Source organism: Strigops habroptila, chromosome 4 (genome assembly GCF_004027225.2).
Source record: "Strigops habroptila isolate Jane chromosome 4, bStrHab1.2.pri, whole genome shotgun sequence".
Taxonomy (NCBI): domain Eukaryota; kingdom Metazoa; phylum Chordata; class Aves; order Psittaciformes; family Psittacidae; genus Strigops; species Strigops habroptila.
In genome coordinates this window covers 45,177,978-45,195,079 of record NC_046358.1, presented here as the reverse complement: position 1 = coordinate 45,195,079, position 17,102 = coordinate 45,177,978, and the positions used below count along the sequence as shown (strand labels likewise).

Genomic DNA, 17,102 nt, shown 5'->3' with positions numbered 1-17,102 from the left:
TATTCACTACAGATTACTAAATTCATGAAAAAATAAATTGAAACAAGAATGTCCCCTGAGCCTGAAAGGCATGAAAAAAAAATATGTACAAATTAAGTACAACGAAAACATATGAGCTGATCTAGTTCAACTGGGACATTAATCTCATTCTGAAATGATCAGTCAAAACCAACTGAAGTTGGTAGGGTTCTTTAGAAAAAGCAGAAATACAACCACTGAGAATAATCAGATGAACTGAAGTCTCTCAGTATCTTTAAAACAAATGAGAGAAAAAAATGCAACAGTTTTGACATCTGAGTTATTTTAGTTGGATTTCAAATTTCCCATGACAAGATTAACAATTCAAACAGTAACAGATTCCTGTGAGTAAATGAAAAAATGCCTAGAAACACAAAAGGAACTATAACGGAGGAATAAAATACATCTTTTCATTTAGTCTGAACAAATAAAAACAGAGTAGGTTTAATATCACAAATTTTAGTTACAAAATTTAAAATATTAACTATTTCATATCTAAATGCTTTAGTTTGTGTTTGAAGGACTTTATTAAACAAGCCTCGAAACCATCATTAAATATTCCTCTGAAAGTAACATAAAACCCCATTTAAAGAACAATGTATAATCTTACCTTGTAAAATAGAAGAATAAAGTTGATGGCAAATGCAACAAATAGAGCAAGAAACCTTAAGTTATAAAAATTTCTTGCCAAGTAGTGCTGAAAGTAAAAAAAAAAAAAAAAAATTAAAAAAATTAGAGGCAGCCTCTAGCTAATACCAAGGTAAGAAAGTAAGGTTTCTAAAAAAGTAAATACATAATTGTGTTGCTTTCATACACCACTCATAACAAAGGAAGGGCATTTCTTGGTGGCCTATTCTCCCATTTCATGGTAAATGGGATTAAAAATAACATCTTGCAATTGCAACAGGGAAGACTGAAATATTAAGGAAAACTTTCTAGAAGGAAGTCTGGCATAGAAATGCTAAAATACTGGAATAAACTGCTTGAATGGATTAATAGAGTTCATAGTTCGATTTTTTTAAGAATAATGAAAAATCCTATAGAAAATAGAATTACAGATTCTAGAAGTTAGATTAGGGAAAATAGGGAGCTCCTAACAAGGAGCTCAAGAGGTTAATCTGTCCTGTTAGACCAAGATAGGGGAAATCACGCACACAAACACTTTATGTATATAACTCTCTGAAGTATTATAAAAATCACAAAAGACTGAATACAGTCATTTGAAAACTCACGCCAATGTTCCTTTTCTGATGACATTTCTCCCTTCAATATCAAACAAAAGTTCTATATTACATAAATAAAAATTCATTACTAAAATAATTTAAGAAAAACTTACAAGCATTTTTGTTTGATAAATTTCCAAAGCTTTGAAGAAGTTAGCCATTACAGCCTCTGGTTTCTCAATTTTTTGCCCGTGCCTTCGCTTCTTTTTCTTTATTTTTCCCTCTTCTAGCTGCTCAGATTGTACTTCCTTTGCTTTATCTTGTTTCTCACCATCTTCCATGCTAGAAGAAAGGCAATCGAAACAAAAATACCTAGCCAAACTTCTATATTGTAAATGCATTCCTTTAAAAGGAATCCCAATTCAGAAAGTTTGGCTTTGGAAGCTAGTTTTGACACTGGAAGAAAAATGATTCTAAGTAAAAGATTTGAGGTAGAGAGTAAACCAGAGTAAAAAAAGTGACCTTAGTTTCAAATGATATGCATGGGGAGAGGTGTTGAGGAAAGATCAAGAAGGTAAAAAGCCAAAAACCAGGCAGAAGTTACTGCATCAAGTGTGAAGTGGATAATGTTTGCCAAAACCAGTCATGTACATATATACTCAATACAAGTAATATAAAAAAAATTGAGAGTTCACATGTACTTTCTTGAGCCTGAGGCTCAAAAAGAGAAATACAGCTTTTGGGAGTTGGTACACAGGATCATAATTGAATCACAGTATCATAAAATGGATTAATTTAAATCAAGGCTATCACTGTTTTTACAGAGATGAACGGCTAACAAGAAGGTAGTTTACTTCAGAAGGTCACACCTTATGAAGTGTGTAGATTACAATCACTCCTCCTGCACCACTGAATTGCCTTTATGAAAATTAAGTATCAAGATTGTATATAGTAATAGGAGAATTTAGTTACTAAACTAAAAAAAAAAAAAAAAGAAAAGAAAAAGGGGAAAAAAAAAACCCAGCTGAATTTGCATATTCGTAAAAGAATGTTGAGGCATTGAGGTGGTTGAAAGTTTTAAGCCATGAGGATAAAGAAATGCAGTATGTGGTTCACTTTATCACGCTACTACTACAGCAGGACTCATATGATGGGTGTCTAAGAATGTATTTATCTTCTACCAAAAAGTCCCTCTTGCAGCCTCAGAATATAAGCCATTAAACTCAGATTTTTAAGCTGAAGGCAATTTGAATATGCTGCAAAATTACTTGAGAGCAGAATTAAGCATGGCAGACAAGTGAAGGCAACAGGGAATCAGGAAAACAAGTTCAATAAAATTACAGAGGTAGAAGGAGATCATGCTTATGAAAAATAAGAGGTGAAAAAGTCGAAAATAAGAAAAAAATGAGTGGCACAGGAGATTTTTGGCAAATTCCTAGATACTTAGAAACTGCTTCACTGAAGCTTCGCTGGATATGCTTCTAGTGTCTAAATCAGGAAACCGAAATCAATCAACAAAGAAAAAAGCCCAGCAGTGATATGAGTTAACAAAACTTTTAAAAGGTGTCATTTGAGCAATCTAAATATTAACCAATTTAATATTATATTGTAACACCGTCTAGGTGAAACAAGTTTCAGAAACTGCTTAGCTTGAAGTTATTATCTTCATACTGAGTAACACTCATCAACAGGTTCTTTGGATACATGGTACCAAAAAAACCATAGAAGAGTTGAAATGCACTTTTTAATTACTGGAAGTGCTCTAAACAGTGAAAATTGTATTTAACATCCCTGCAGGGATTGAAGAGAGAGACAAATGATATCAAAACAATTTTGTAGACATAAAATGCAAGAAGGGACTTGAAAACAGATAAACAGCAGTAATAATATTTATTTAAACTATTATTGCCTGAAAATTATAGTGGGTAGTAGGGGAAGTGTATATAGCAATAATGACAAGTTGCAGAGCTTTTTCCAAGACTGGTGCTCATTTTTAAAGGTAGGTAGGGGAATTTTTAAAAAGACAATAGCTGCAGATTTATATATGCAGAATTGTCAAAGGCCACAAAAATCAGATCGCTATTTTGTTGCCCATTGAGACAGTTTGCCACCTCTTAGGTACTGCTGGTTTTCAAAATACTGATGAGACAAAGTGTACATAAAGTGCTTCGAATACTGAGCATTGCTTGGATTCTTTCTGGACAAATTATCTAGCATTAGGAATTACCAAGGAATGAAACAGGAATTGTGTAACTTACTCAGCCTTCTCAGCTTCTGCTTTTCTTTCTGTTTCAGCTTTTGCAATTTCAGATATCTGCAAAAAGTATTTTAACTCTCAAAATGGATCCATTCAAATAAAATTTTGGTAACTTTAGTTACTGTTTTCTAAGATACAAATAAAATAATTACCACATTATATTTTTTTATACCACTCTGCACTTTTAAAGTACTTGATTTTCAAAAAATAGACAGCTCAGACTAGGCGTAAACAGTAAAAACTACGGAAATTCTTCTGATAGCCTTTTTCAGCATAGTATTACCAATATTGCAACTAGCCCAGTTGACTGAACAACTTAGAATCATAGAATCAACTAAGTTGGAAAAGACCTTTAAGAACGTAAAGTAATCATACGTGGTTATGAGACAGATCATGTGACCAGTTGAGGATGAAGGTAACTAACTACATCTAGATCATACCATAATACAATAGTCACTCACGAAGACTCACTGCAGTTACTGATTATGCAGAAAATGAGCATCAGTTTCCCTCATTCCAAATACAAAACGAGGAATAGTGTATCAGTGATAGCATCAAAAATCTGAAAAAGACCTGTGTAATTATCAGATACTACAAAACCCAATCATTTTGTCAAGATCAACTGATGCAATTGAAAACAGACAATTATTTAAACAACTTTTACTTACACAATATTTTCTTCAAACTATTTGTCTTAGGTAGGTTGATGGTTCATTAAACCTTTTACTTGCACACCTCAAAACCACCTAAGTGTGTGTTTACAACAGTCCCTTGAGATAAGGAAAAAACAATATACAATTTTACAGATGGTTAACTGCAGCAAAGAAGCCGGAGCCTGGATTTCAAACACGTTTAGGCTTAGTGTTGCAAGACCAAAGTAAACTCATTTTAAATGCAGTTTGAATACCTAAGCTTCACTGGAAATCAAAGAGATGCAGGCTCCAAAGTCCTAGATTCACAAAGGAATCTAAAGGTACAGTTATCTGTGCTTTTCCCCCCACTAATCACCTAGATGCCTGTCTCTCACACATAAGTAGAGAAAGAATTTACAAAAAAATCAATCTTGCTTCCCTTATATCACCTCTTATCTGAGAACCTCCTCTAGTACATGTGATGAAAATGTATGTAACTTCCACAAATTGTTTCCCCAAGATCTCAAGCTGATGGAGGGTAATTCAGAGATGATTTGATAATGCCTAGTTCTTCCAAGGGGCAGGAGAAGAATGAATAAATCCCTTTTTTAAAAGACTGTAACTTTTAAGTACACGCATAAAAATGAATTAATAAATAAATAATAAAAATAAATGAAAAAATATATATTTTGATCTAGGCAACAAATCTTGGAGAAAAGCATACAAATGAAGAGGACATAATGAAATAAGAAGTGTACAATGGAGGTTCATCTTGAAAATATCTGGAAAGCATACTGTAAAGAGGTGGATTAATGAAAGGAAAGATATATTTGAATAACAAGCAGAAACAGATCTAAAGTGTAGAGTGAAACATAATGCCTTCCAAATATGGCAAATGCGTTTTGGTTTTGACATTTAGTTCAATCCATTTTCAAACAGAATGATAGGTTATATTTAGCTCAGCTGAGTGGAACAAAATATACTGTTCATAAAACAATATGAGGAAAGAATGATTACATGGTAAACATAGTAACAACGAATTCAGGAAGAAATATTTCAAATAATAGGAAAAAGTCACGAGTAAAGCATGTACAAGAAAGATGATAATGACAAGGCATTATGGAGAAAGTAAATTGGAAAAGTAATTGAAATATACTGTGGGAAAATGGGGTCTGCAAAATAAACAAGACTGTAAACCATTTAAAGCAAAATTCATGTCTAGGAAGCTGCTAGCAATTTTTGTTCTGAATGCAGTCCAAATGAACAATAACAATTTACTGCAGTGAAATCTAAACACACTGGGTATGTAAACACTGCTGTTTTGTTTTGGGATTTTTTGGTTTTTTAAAGAATACAGATTATAAAGTATGTTCTCACCAAGAACATTTTTTAATCAGTTAACTGACAAATAACTCAGTTACTAATAGAAAATTCAGTAATATATTTGTCTTATTATTTTCTGCAAAGAAAGACAAAATCTCTTTAACATACCTGTAGTCCTTTTTTCTTATGAACTGTGTTTTCCAAAGATGACTGGATATCAGTACCAAGGATTTCTGCAATATCTCCAAGCCCAGCATCATGACCATGTTTTGAGCCACCTTCTTTCTTTGTATGAATGCCAAAAATGTCTGATATGATGTCAGCTTCTCCCTTTTCACCCTTCACAAACTGCACAAGGTCAGCTCTGATGCCATGCTCGATGCCTTCAGCTTTTTCTGCTTCCATAACATCATCATGGATTCCAAACTGTGTTGGGTCAGGCATGTCCCCTAGTATTTTAGTCACTTTAATATTTTTTGCTCCCTCAACCAGGCCACCCCCAAATACGGTGCTCCAAAGAATCTGGAAAATTCCCCACACTACAGTAAAGAACAGTTGGAACATCCCTACAAATAGGAGCCAGAAAAAGGAGAAAAACAGTTTCACCATCTCTTTTACTGTCATCTTTCTAACTTTCCGGTATTGTTTCCTTAGGTTCTTCACAGTGATTGTTTTAAAAAAGTTGGCAACATTCTTCTTCACTGCAACACAGGCCATTGCAAAAGCTGAAGCAGATTCCAGGGACTTTTCTTCTTCCTCATCATCTCCAGTATCCACTACATAACAAGATTCTGCCTCTGCCTCTTCCTCAGGCCTCTCAGATGTATCTGTTTCAGAGATCTGGGATGCTAGCTGCATTTCAAAGATTGTGTCTTCACAGAAATTCACAAAGAGTTCCATTTTTTCTTGCTCTCCACCTTCATTTACAACATCAAATATAAACTGCCTTTTAGATTCCTTCACCTGTGGCTTCTCCCACTGCATTCTACTGGATTCACTGATTTCAAAGTAAACTCTTTCTATTTTCTTGGCTCCACCCATTATTTCAATGCGGCCAAGGTATGGTTCAAAGTAATTAAGAACACTTTCCGCAGGTTCAAGTAAGCTCTGAAGGCGTGAGTCATTAGGCATGTGCTCTGAAAGGTTTGTTAGCAATACTGCTACATTAAATCCAATGTCTTTAGCTGGTTCATGGAATCTTTCCACAAAATCAACATAGTTAAACATATCATTTTCATCAGCTTCTGCACAGGACAGCAGGAATTCAATCTCTGACTGTATGTATTGTTTTTGAGCCTCCATTGATTTTTGAAATTCCTTCTTTGAAATGATGCCTTTACCATCTGGGTCATGCTCTTTGAAAGCATCTGAGTTCGTCAGATCTTTTAACTTGAGGAACATGTCAAAGAACTTCAAAATCATTTCTACATTGCTAGATGATTCTACAAGTGTGTCAACCATTTGTTTTCCAATAGTTCCATTTACAACATTGCCTAAACAGCAAGTGAAAACACAAAGTTATTTGTCATTGCTAAATTTTAAATAAATTAATCTCATATTCATTCCGAGAACAGAACAAAAATGTTCTCGAACATTGTAATTTTTCTTTCAATATGCTTTTTTGTAGCAACCCTCTTTTTCAAGACAAAGTATATTCCACAATAATTATTAAATAAATGTGAAATAAGTTTTTTCTTGACATTACATAAAGGCAATTTAAAAACAGTTTAGAGGGATTAACATAGTTATCATTCTTTACATTATGAAGCTCAGATAATCATATTTGACCATAAAGAAAAACAGGTCCAACCTTCAAGCAGTGACAAGAGCATCACTACCATATCCTTTAGCAGATCTAACAGTTCTTTGAGCAATTCAATCTGAGCAGAGTCCTGTAAAAAAATCCAAAAGTATAAGGTTGTTTTTAATTTCTATTTATCTTGAAAACTAAATGCATTTGGAAAAAACAGTATGCAGGATGGTCATCTAAATGTAGTTCACGTTCCTCCAGATTTCATTGTCATTTTATTATGATTACTATCAGAGGTCTTATACAATATGAGGGTAATTTACTACAGCAGAGGTATTCAATACCATAAAGATAAGCTTTAATAAAGCATTAAGGAGTACAAAAGGGCAGGTAAGGAACAGCAAAAAAATCACAAAATTGATTATTCAACACATCTGGCAGTATTCATCCTTGCTTCACAGGGAATATTTAATGGCAAAATGCATTACCACTCAAACAGAACTACAACTGTTTAGTTTAACTACAGAACATGGTAAGTCTAACATGGATTTGTGGCTAAGATTAAAGACCTAAAACTGCTAAGTATCCTGAAAATTCAGACATACTTCTGTAGGGTGGGTAGAAATCTTACGAGTAAGTCAGAGGGTAGCAGAGCAATGAATAAGAGTGAGAAAATGACTCTGCACTGTTGCCTTCAGTTCCCACTGGCCTGAGTGTATGGGTACATTAAGCAGCAGTTGCAAAAGAACACAGAAGCCTGAAACTGTGAGGAGGGGTAGGACTCCACAATGCTCTGCACAGTGAAATGAACACTGCTTGTTGCCCTCTTGCTCTATGCCTGTGATGAATTAATGGGACAAGATGACTGTCACATTCCCTCCCTCTTTGAATTTTTCCCAGGTTTTCTCTTGCCTTACTTATCTATAGCATGGGAACCATGCTTTTAATGGTGCTTCTGCTCTGAGAGATCATCAGGTTTTGGTAACAGGGAGGAACAAATTGCCACCTTCATTATCAGAAAGGTATAAATGAGCTGGAAGTAGTGAGTTTGATACTAGAAAAAGTGAGTGCACCATGATGATTAATGCTGAAAGGAGTGATATGAAGATGCTAGTCCTGAGATTTAGTCTTGGACCTCTACATTACATTAGGCCCATGCACAACCAGTGAGTATCAGCACATTAACTGCTTTACAGCTTTCAACATTCACTTGGCTAACATATGAAAGACAGATTATTTGACTTCTGAAAATACCTGTGAAAGTTTCATCTGCATATTGGCAAAAACATGAAGAAAGCCAACAACTGCATCCCACAGCCTACTATGAGCCAGACTCTGTTGATTACCTATGCAAGGACCCTAAAAAATGTAAGAAACAAACACATTTTTCATTTATACAAAATAAATCAAAACAAATAAAACAAATTATTTCCTAAGATTTCTCCCTGAAAACATGAAAAAAAAGAAACTTCAGGTTTCCATGAAGCTACAAGAGAAAGCTTCCCAAGGTCTCTGCTATCTAGTGCATGAATACTCAATCATATCATATTAAATATGTAGCCATTTGCATGTTTTAGTATTAACTTTATGGTGGACCAGTGATACAATGTGACTTTATCAAATTTAAGAAAAATAAAGCCAAAATATTTACAGATTTGTGATAGGATATTATCAGGCCACAGAACTTCGTTGTTGGTACTGTGAGTAAAACATTTTGTTTACCTGGATATATTCTGTAAGGGAATTGAATATTTGTTTGGTGACAGCCAAAGCTTTAGAGAAGTTACGTTGTCCTGATTCATCAATAACATCCTTTCCTGAATAGTACCAATAGAAGTCGCTGATTGATTCCTAGAAAAAACAACGTTATATTGTCTGATTTTGGATTCTGTATGCAGTATGCCTGCATTTTTATCACCAAAAGTTGAATCAGCAGCAGATAAAATTCAGCATTTTGTATCAATCTATTTCTCATGAAAATAACTTTGTGGTTTTATCTAACTGCTCCCTGAAGAAGTAAAAATGAAGTAAATTAACAAACACCTGGTTTCACACAGAATTCTGAAAGCTCATCTATTTTAAAAGGAAAGAAGAGAGGAAATAAATTTAATCAGAATTCTTCATTTTAGATATTCCTGAAGAGAGGATTTTCACATTTGATTCCAGTAAAATGTGAATTTACAAAAATGAAGGAAAGGCAAATATGTTTTATTCCATTTTTCTCTGGTTTTGCCTCACCTGAAGACGCAAGAGATAGTCAACTGTACTAATGATAATATTCACTGTTGTGGTGTTGCCCATCTGAGTACGCAGGTAATTTTGAAAATCTGAAATAAGAAGTGATTTGTGATTGGTTAATATATATAGGAATTAACAAATACAAGCTTGTTTTCATATTTTCATGGAGACGTGCAGAATGCATTCTTTTTGAGTAGCTTGTTGGGTACAGATGCTTATCTGGTGGAAAGTGAACTATAGTAGATCACAATGTAAATACAACTGAAGAATTGTTACCCACATGACTTGCAAAAAGCTTTACTATTAATAATCGGCATAAAAACTGAAATTATGACTTAAAAATTCAAATTGAACTCCACAATTTGAGTTGTTGGCATACCAGATTCCCCTCAGAACACTAAATGAATTAGAAGGAAAAGGCCATTAGAATCTATTCAATTCTGTTCAACTCTGTTTAAGAACAGACTCATGATACATTTTTCCTAAAATTAATTCAGTTCACTTACCATTGTTATGCCCTTCACAGAGGAGTTGTAAAAATCTAAACAGATCTCGAGTAAATTCATGATGCTGCAACACTTTTTCACCTTTAAAATATGTAAGTACAATGATTATGTGACAACTGTCATGATTAAATAGGCAGAACACAATCTTACAGCAACCTTTACAACTGGAATTCTAGTAAAAGACAATATTATAAAAGCATAAAGCAATTCAAAAGAAATGGACTGATAATAATGAAAAGAAGAACAGACAGAAAAAGCAAAGCCAAAATATTTAGCACTCCAATGCATCCATGGTTAAAAAAATTAAAAAATAATTTAAAAAAGCACAACAGGATATATATCTAATAAATAAATTGTTAGTCATAACTAAAATCATGCCTTAAATATGAATGACACTTTTTTAATAAGCATCAAACTCTTTATCCAAGCTGAGCACACAACCTGCTGCAGACCATAAAGCTAAACCTAAATATATCTGGGAAGATGCAATGAAAGATTTCTCTCTGTATTTGCAACACAGTTTTGCAACAATAGTATCAAAAACTGTAAACCCAAACATACCACGCTCACGAACGATGACTGTGGATCAAAGAAAAATAACAAGAATAGAAGATAAGAATATTGGAAGTTACAATGTTTTTCTTAAAAATTATTGCTAAAGATATTGTAAATATAAAGCATATTCAGAACTCAAAGCCTAGAATTACTTATAGTAAGTTTATCAACAGAAAACTCAAGCCACAGTAAATAACAGTTCTAGTTAAAGAAGGAAGCACAAATAACGTTTGAAGCACTACTGGAATCGATTTCATGCTACTTACGAGTTCCTTCTTCAGTAACCATCCCCAGGCCTTCTGCCTTATTTTGTCTCTCAAACGCATTCAAGTCAAGAACACTGTCATTGAAAAAAACCAAAAAACCAAACAGGAACAAGTACTGTAGTACACAGTGGAAAATTATTTTCATCTAGGAAATCTCTGGAGGCCTTCAACAACTAGCTTTGACCCACTGTGACATGCATTGCCTCCTATTTTATTTAATATGAACATTAAATAAAAGAGCTTGTGATGAAAATAAGGGTCCAGTGTTGATTTCTGGAAAGAAATGAGTCTCAAGTCAGGTCTCACCACTTACCTAACCTCACTTCCAGTCATTCACGGTTTCATATAGAAATGAAAAGTGGAAAAGGAACCTGAAATATTACTCTCTATATTGATTTAAACCTGCCTGCCAAAAGGACATTTCTCTGTCACATTCTTTTCCACTAAGTTATCACTATTATTTCTATTCCATTGTTACTGCATATATTATGCATTATTATGTTATTCAGAAGACATATGGAATCTCTGATTCCATATTCAGAAGACAATCAAGAGATTCCTTATCTTCCAAGGTCAAAATACACTGATACCTGAATTTTCTACTGCTAACTTGGCATAGCTCAGCACATGGAATAACAAGGATGATTCTTCTCACCACTCACTGAGAATACTTTCATTCAGACAGTCCAAATACAATTCTATGATTATCCATTTTCTTTTTCAGTTACAAGCAATGCAGTCACATATTCTTCTATCTAGCAACATTATTAAAACTAAAAGCATTTTTAAAGCATCATTTTCATTCCCTTGTCAGTGTTCAAGTCATTTTATCAAAACCTTTTTTTAATGAAGTCCTGAACAATACACATACACAATTGGTAATATCACTGCAGGTCCTGTTTGAGCAAATCCTTGCTAAATTGTTCTAAGTAAATATAAAAATTAGAAGTCAGATGTTATTTAATTAGGTTGCAACTACTTGGTAATAATTTCTGCAGTGCAGGTCACTATTCCTTCCACATTTCTTCCTGTCTTCGTACAGCTCCTCCGATTCTAATTTCCAGTCTGCTCCTTCAGAACCCTTCTGTTGCTTTAAAAGACTAAGAAAAGGAGGCTGTCTACTGTAAGTGTAATCAGAAACACCAACAGTTTCCCAACTTCTTTACCTTAACTAACTTCAACTTCTGGATTATCAAGGGAATGGGCTACTGTAGTTTCACTGGTGACATGCCATCTCTAACAAACCTGACATATATTTGGAGAGGATTCAAGTGAAGAAACAGACATTATGTAACTCATCAGAGACGTGGAGAAACCGAAAGCTTGATAAAGCTCCACTGGCCTGTCTCTCCTTCAGTGATGGCTTTTCTCTGTCCTTAGAACCACCCAGGCAGAAAATTTGAGGGATCTGGGGCCAGTAAAGGAGCCATTATAGTTTACTTTTCTGCCTCTCCAAACTATGCCTTCAAAGGCGTATATAGTCTTTGCTTTATTTTCTCCTTCTGAAGAATACTCTAAAAGATTAACATACCATTCCTCTGATTCACAAAAATTTTCAACAAGAATTCTACAATCCGTGACTCCTGTAATTTAAATCTAACAAATCCACCTCCACTACTCAATAAGCCACCAACCTGAACAAAACTTAAACTGTAATAATATGATTTATGCTTTTACCTGCAGGACTGCATCAAGCCAGAGAGACTTTGAAAAAATCCAGCATCCTTCTTCTCCTTCAGGTAGTCTAGCATTTTCTAGAAGGCGTACATTTTGGGAGGTAAAAAAAAAAAATCTATATTAGAATTACGTGAATCAACAACTTTCTGAATTACCGTTTGAAATGCAAGTCACTGGCAAGCAATAATATCATTGTTATTGTATCAAAAATACCCTGATATTTCTTCATTGTTTAGCTTAAAATAAAATGCACTATAATAAAACCACTAAAATTCTCAAAATTACTTTCCTTTTTTCTACAAGCAAGATTCACAGTCATTAGCAAAGCATTACCTGTTGAACTACAGTATTCCCACCATTTAGAATAGCGATACCAAGTTTTAGTGTTTCAACAACCATGGGTCCTGTATGACCTGTTAAAAAAAGGGTACAGTCATTAGAAGTTGCAATTTTGAACTATTCAATCAGAAAAGCAGTCTGGAAATTTTACCTAGTATAGTTGTAATGGACATTTATTTTGCCTCATTGCCATATTCAAGTTGTATGTGATAAACAAATAGAATCATAGAATAGTTAGGGTTGGAAAGGACCTTAAGATCATCTAGTTCCAACACCCCTGCCATGGGCAGGGACACCTCACACTAAACCATGTCGGCCAAGGCTCTGTCCAACCTGGCCTTGAACACTGCCAGGGATGGAGCATTCACAACTTCCTTCCAGTGCTTCACCACCCTCATTGTAAAGAGCTTCTTCCTTATATCTAACCTGAACTTCTGTTTAAGTTTGAAGCCATTACCCCTTGTCCTACCACTACAGTCCCTAAGGAAGAGTCCCTCCCCAGCATCCTTATAGGCCCCCTTCAGATACTGGAAGACTGCTATGAGGTCTCCATGCAGCCTTCTCTTCTCCAGGCTGAAGAGCCCCAACTTTCTCAGCCTATCTTCATACCGGAGGTGCTCCAGCCCCCTTATCATCCTCGTGGCCCTCCTCTGGACTTGCTCCAACAGCTCCATGTCCTTCTTATGTTGAGGACATCAGAACTGTACACAATACTCCAAGTGAGGTCTCAAACGAGCAGAGGGGCAGGATCATCTCCTTTGACCTGCTGGTCACGCTCCTTTTGATGCTGCCCAGGATACGGTTGGTTTCTGGGCTGCAAGCGCACACTGAAGCTGGCTCATGTTAAGTTTCTCATCAACCAACACCCCCAAGTCCTTCTCTGCAGGGCTGCTCTGAATCTCTTCTCCGCCCAACCTGTAGCTGTGCCTGGGATTGCCCCGACCCAGGTGTAGGACCTTGCACTTGGCTTGGTTAAACTTCATGAGGTTGGCATCGGCCCACCTCTCAAGCATGTCAAGGTCCCTCTGGATGGCATCCCTTCCCTCCAGTGTATCAACCACACCACACAGCTTGGTGTCGTCGGCAAACTTGCTGAGGGCGCACTCAATCCCAGTGTCCATGTCGCCGACAAAGATGTTGAACAGGACCAGTCCGAACACCAATCCCTGAGGGACACCACTCGTTACTGTTTTCCAACTGGACATTGAGCCGTTGACCACAACTCTTTGCGTGCAGCCATCGAGCCAGTTCTTTATCGGCTGAGTGGTGCATCTATCAAACTGATGTCTCTCCAATTTAGAGACAAAGATGTTGTGCGGGACAGTGTCGAACGCTTTGCACAAGTCCAGGTAGATGATGTCAACTGCTCTGCCCCTGTCCATCAGTTCTGTGGCTCCATCATAGAAGGCCACCAAATTGGTCAGGCAGGATTTGCCCTTAGTGAAGCCATGTTGGCTGTCACCAACCACCTCATTGTTTTTCATGTTCCTTAGCATGCTTTCCAGGAGAATCTGCTCCAAGATTTTGCCAGGCACGGAGGCAAGGCTGACTGATCTTATATCATAGGTATAATGACATAATACATTCTATATATGCATAGCATTATACCTGTGATATGTAGATCATGTATACTTTTAATACTTCACAGAACATTACCTTTGCTTGCACTGATCATCTGAAGGACCATCTCAGCAGCTCCACGATCATGTAAGCGAGCTTGTTGATAGAGAGTTCTCTGTTTTTCCATTTCTTTCTCCTGGGTTTGGGAACAAAAATGAGAACAGAATACAGAGTGTAACTGGTTCAGAAAAAAATAGAATGATGAGAAATCTGAAGTTGAAGGCCATCTGCCTCCATAATCCATATGGATTGTTTGATTCCAAAACTTCAGAACACACCATATTTGTCTTATATGAATAACCTAGTAAATCAGCTCAATAACTCTGTTATTTTTGCATTTATTCTAGTAGAAATATTTAAGACACTTGCACATTAGGCAATGAGAAAGAAAGGTTATTTAAACTCTCACCTCAAATGTCTTTTCCTTTTCTTCTTCTTCCTCTTCTTCTTCTTCCTGACAGCTCTTTTTATGTTAGAAAGAGAAAGCACAAGATTTGTCTTATTATAAAATATAATGCCTATTTTTACTATAATATTTTTACTAAAATTACCAAAGAATTTTTTTCAAGCAACAATTAAAGGTGCTAAGAAGATTTTAAATCCCTGTAATTATAAATATTTGTTCTCATCCACATAAGAAACTGATATTCCCTAATGTGCGAGTACTTCACTGTATTCATCCAGCTACATATACACCCTGTAACTGCAGGCTATGTGTTCTTATTTCATATCTCTATTTATATCCATAATACTTTTCTTCACAGTCAAACTCTCCTCACAAGTGTCAGCTGTGATCAGTATGTTGCAAAACCTGTCAACTTATTTCAACAGACTAAGAATTTTAACTCCAACACGATTACCCAAAAAATAAAAATAACTAACATGTTAGGACTGCTCATGAGTTAATCCCACACAAAACAAAATGCCAAGTGATATCAACAGGATTGCACCTACTGGAATTTCATAGTATTATTTTAAGGTAGGAAATTTCTCATTATACATGTAACTGAACAGCATTCACTTCATTAAAAATATACGAATTACTAGTATCAACCAGTCCACTTAAGAAACAGAGGGAAGCATCTAAAATTAATAGGAAGTACCTGAAAGGAGTGAGGGATGGAGCTTGAAATGCTATATTTACCTTTGCCATCATGGCGGAATAGGCAATATATAAAGGATCATCTTCTAGCTTGCTATAAAGAATAAGCAAAACTATTTTATTATATAGTAATAAAAAGTCATACTCCTACTAACATTTAAATACCATGTTATTAAAGGGTATTTTATTAAAATAGATACACATGTCTACTTAAAAAGCAATTACACTTGAAAATCATGTTATGAATGCATTTTCTTATCTCAAACCAAGTCTATAACTTTTTAATTAAACAGTTTAGAGGCATATTTGGACATCATGGACTTTTGGACTTGTGTTGGATCAGTAAGGATCACTGGCTGTTGTAGGTCCAGAAAAGTATAATGGAGATGTAAGTTAGAATAATTATAACTGACAGATGGCAAGATTACGTTAGTCATACAAAAATATACTCCAGTATATGGAGTACTGAAGTACCCTACTCATAAAAAAATACATATTCCCATCAACAGTCTAAATTCAAATCAGAAACTGTCACTGAAAGAGATCCATGCTGATCATCAATGAAGCCTTTTCTGATATACTGAATAAAATGTAATGAATACCAACACCACCACCACACATCTATTACCAGCAGAGACCAGGGGAAGGTACTCCGAATAAACCAGCAGTTCCTGTAGACTTTGTATTTTTATAAGAATTCATGCTCAGTTGTTTCTGTATTGGGTATTTACCAAGCTTTTAAAATTTCAAGAACAGTCAATATTTATCTCAACAAAAAGGTTACATTGAATTTAATACATGAAAACTCTAATGAAACTGAGAGGCAAAAAAGTATTCACCATGCACAATAAGGAACTGAAGTTGTGTTAAATCACTTCTTTAATGTTACTAGAAGTTCAATTACTGTGTGCTTTTACTCAATGTGCTTTTCAAGACAGCTTTTTTACCTTCTCTCTGTGAGAGCACTGCGACTAAAATAGAGGATAATCTGATGAAGTGGATCAGGCTGCTTTTTCTCGGTCTCTTCCTCTTCCTCTTCCTCATTTTTTGGAGGTGCCTGTCTCAAGATTTACATCAGAACACACAAATTAAGCTTCATGAGTAAGAAAAAAATTGAGTAATTAAGCTTAGAAAGGATTTCAGTAATTTTATTCTCTCTAATTTGTATTAACTTCCAATATTCACCTTATTCAATAGCTTAGAGCATAACCTGCAACATTATGTGCCTGTATGTCTCTGGAGGAGTTAAGAATATCTGGTTGCTATTCATATTTGATGTTAACTTTAGAAGTTTCTCATTTGCAAGGTTTTGAGAATGAGACAGTGAAAATCACAGGGAAGCCTTATTCAGCAGAAATTATGTGTTTCCACTGGATCAGTCTTGAAAGAAAATCCCAGCTCAATTATTTAGCAGAAGTATTATTGGTAAATGGAACTGTTTTAATTATAACATCAGATACATCCTATTCAGACTACTCTTTGCTACAATACTTATATAAATCATATTTAGGTAACCTTTATTCAACAAATCTAAGGACTGCTTTTATTGTCAATTCTGAACACTTTTTTGGCAGTTTGATATATAAAATAGCCAGGCAGAAGAGCAGCGTATCACCTTTACCTTACTTGTGTGATCACCCCTTTGCAAGGTTTGTA

The 17,102-nt window shown here is 35.2% G+C and overlaps 1 protein-coding gene across 12 annotated transcripts in view; it reads right to left on the bottom strand.

The window, feature by feature from the left end:
• Positions 1 to 17,102, bottom strand: part of RYR3 (ryanodine receptor 3) — a 215,933-nt gene that overhangs the window by 15,789 nt on the left and 183,042 nt on the right. For 10 of the 12 annotated variants that reach the window (XM_030481593.1, XM_030481599.1, XM_030481597.1 and 7 more), the window contains 17 exons: positions 16,394 to 16,503; positions 15,489 to 15,540; positions 14,754 to 14,807; positions 14,381 to 14,480; positions 12,719 to 12,798; positions 12,386 to 12,462; positions 10,709 to 10,782; positions 10,449 to 10,466; positions 9,888 to 9,968; positions 9,382 to 9,470; positions 8,866 to 8,994; positions 8,398 to 8,502; positions 7,204 to 7,285; positions 5,562 to 6,886; positions 3,440 to 3,495; positions 1,355 to 1,523; positions 629 to 715 (listed from right to left, as the gene is read on the bottom strand). In XM_030481593.1, coding sequence (XP_030337453.1) covers positions 629 to 715; positions 1,355 to 1,523; positions 3,440 to 3,495; positions 5,562 to 6,886; positions 7,204 to 7,285; positions 8,398 to 8,502; positions 8,866 to 8,994; positions 9,382 to 9,470; positions 9,888 to 9,968; positions 10,449 to 10,466; positions 10,709 to 10,782; positions 12,386 to 12,462; positions 12,719 to 12,798; positions 14,381 to 14,480; positions 14,754 to 14,807; positions 15,489 to 15,540; positions 16,394 to 16,503 — 2,688 coding nt within the window. The remainder of the gene's footprint in view (positions 1 to 628; positions 716 to 1,354; positions 1,524 to 3,439; positions 3,496 to 5,561; positions 6,887 to 7,203; positions 7,286 to 8,397; positions 8,503 to 8,865; positions 8,995 to 9,381; positions 9,471 to 9,887; positions 9,969 to 10,448; positions 10,467 to 10,708; positions 10,783 to 12,385; positions 12,463 to 12,718; positions 12,799 to 14,380; positions 14,481 to 14,753; positions 14,808 to 15,488; positions 15,541 to 16,393; positions 16,504 to 17,102) is intronic. The other 2 variants (XM_030481598.1, XM_030481603.1) reach the window with 1 other exon arrangement.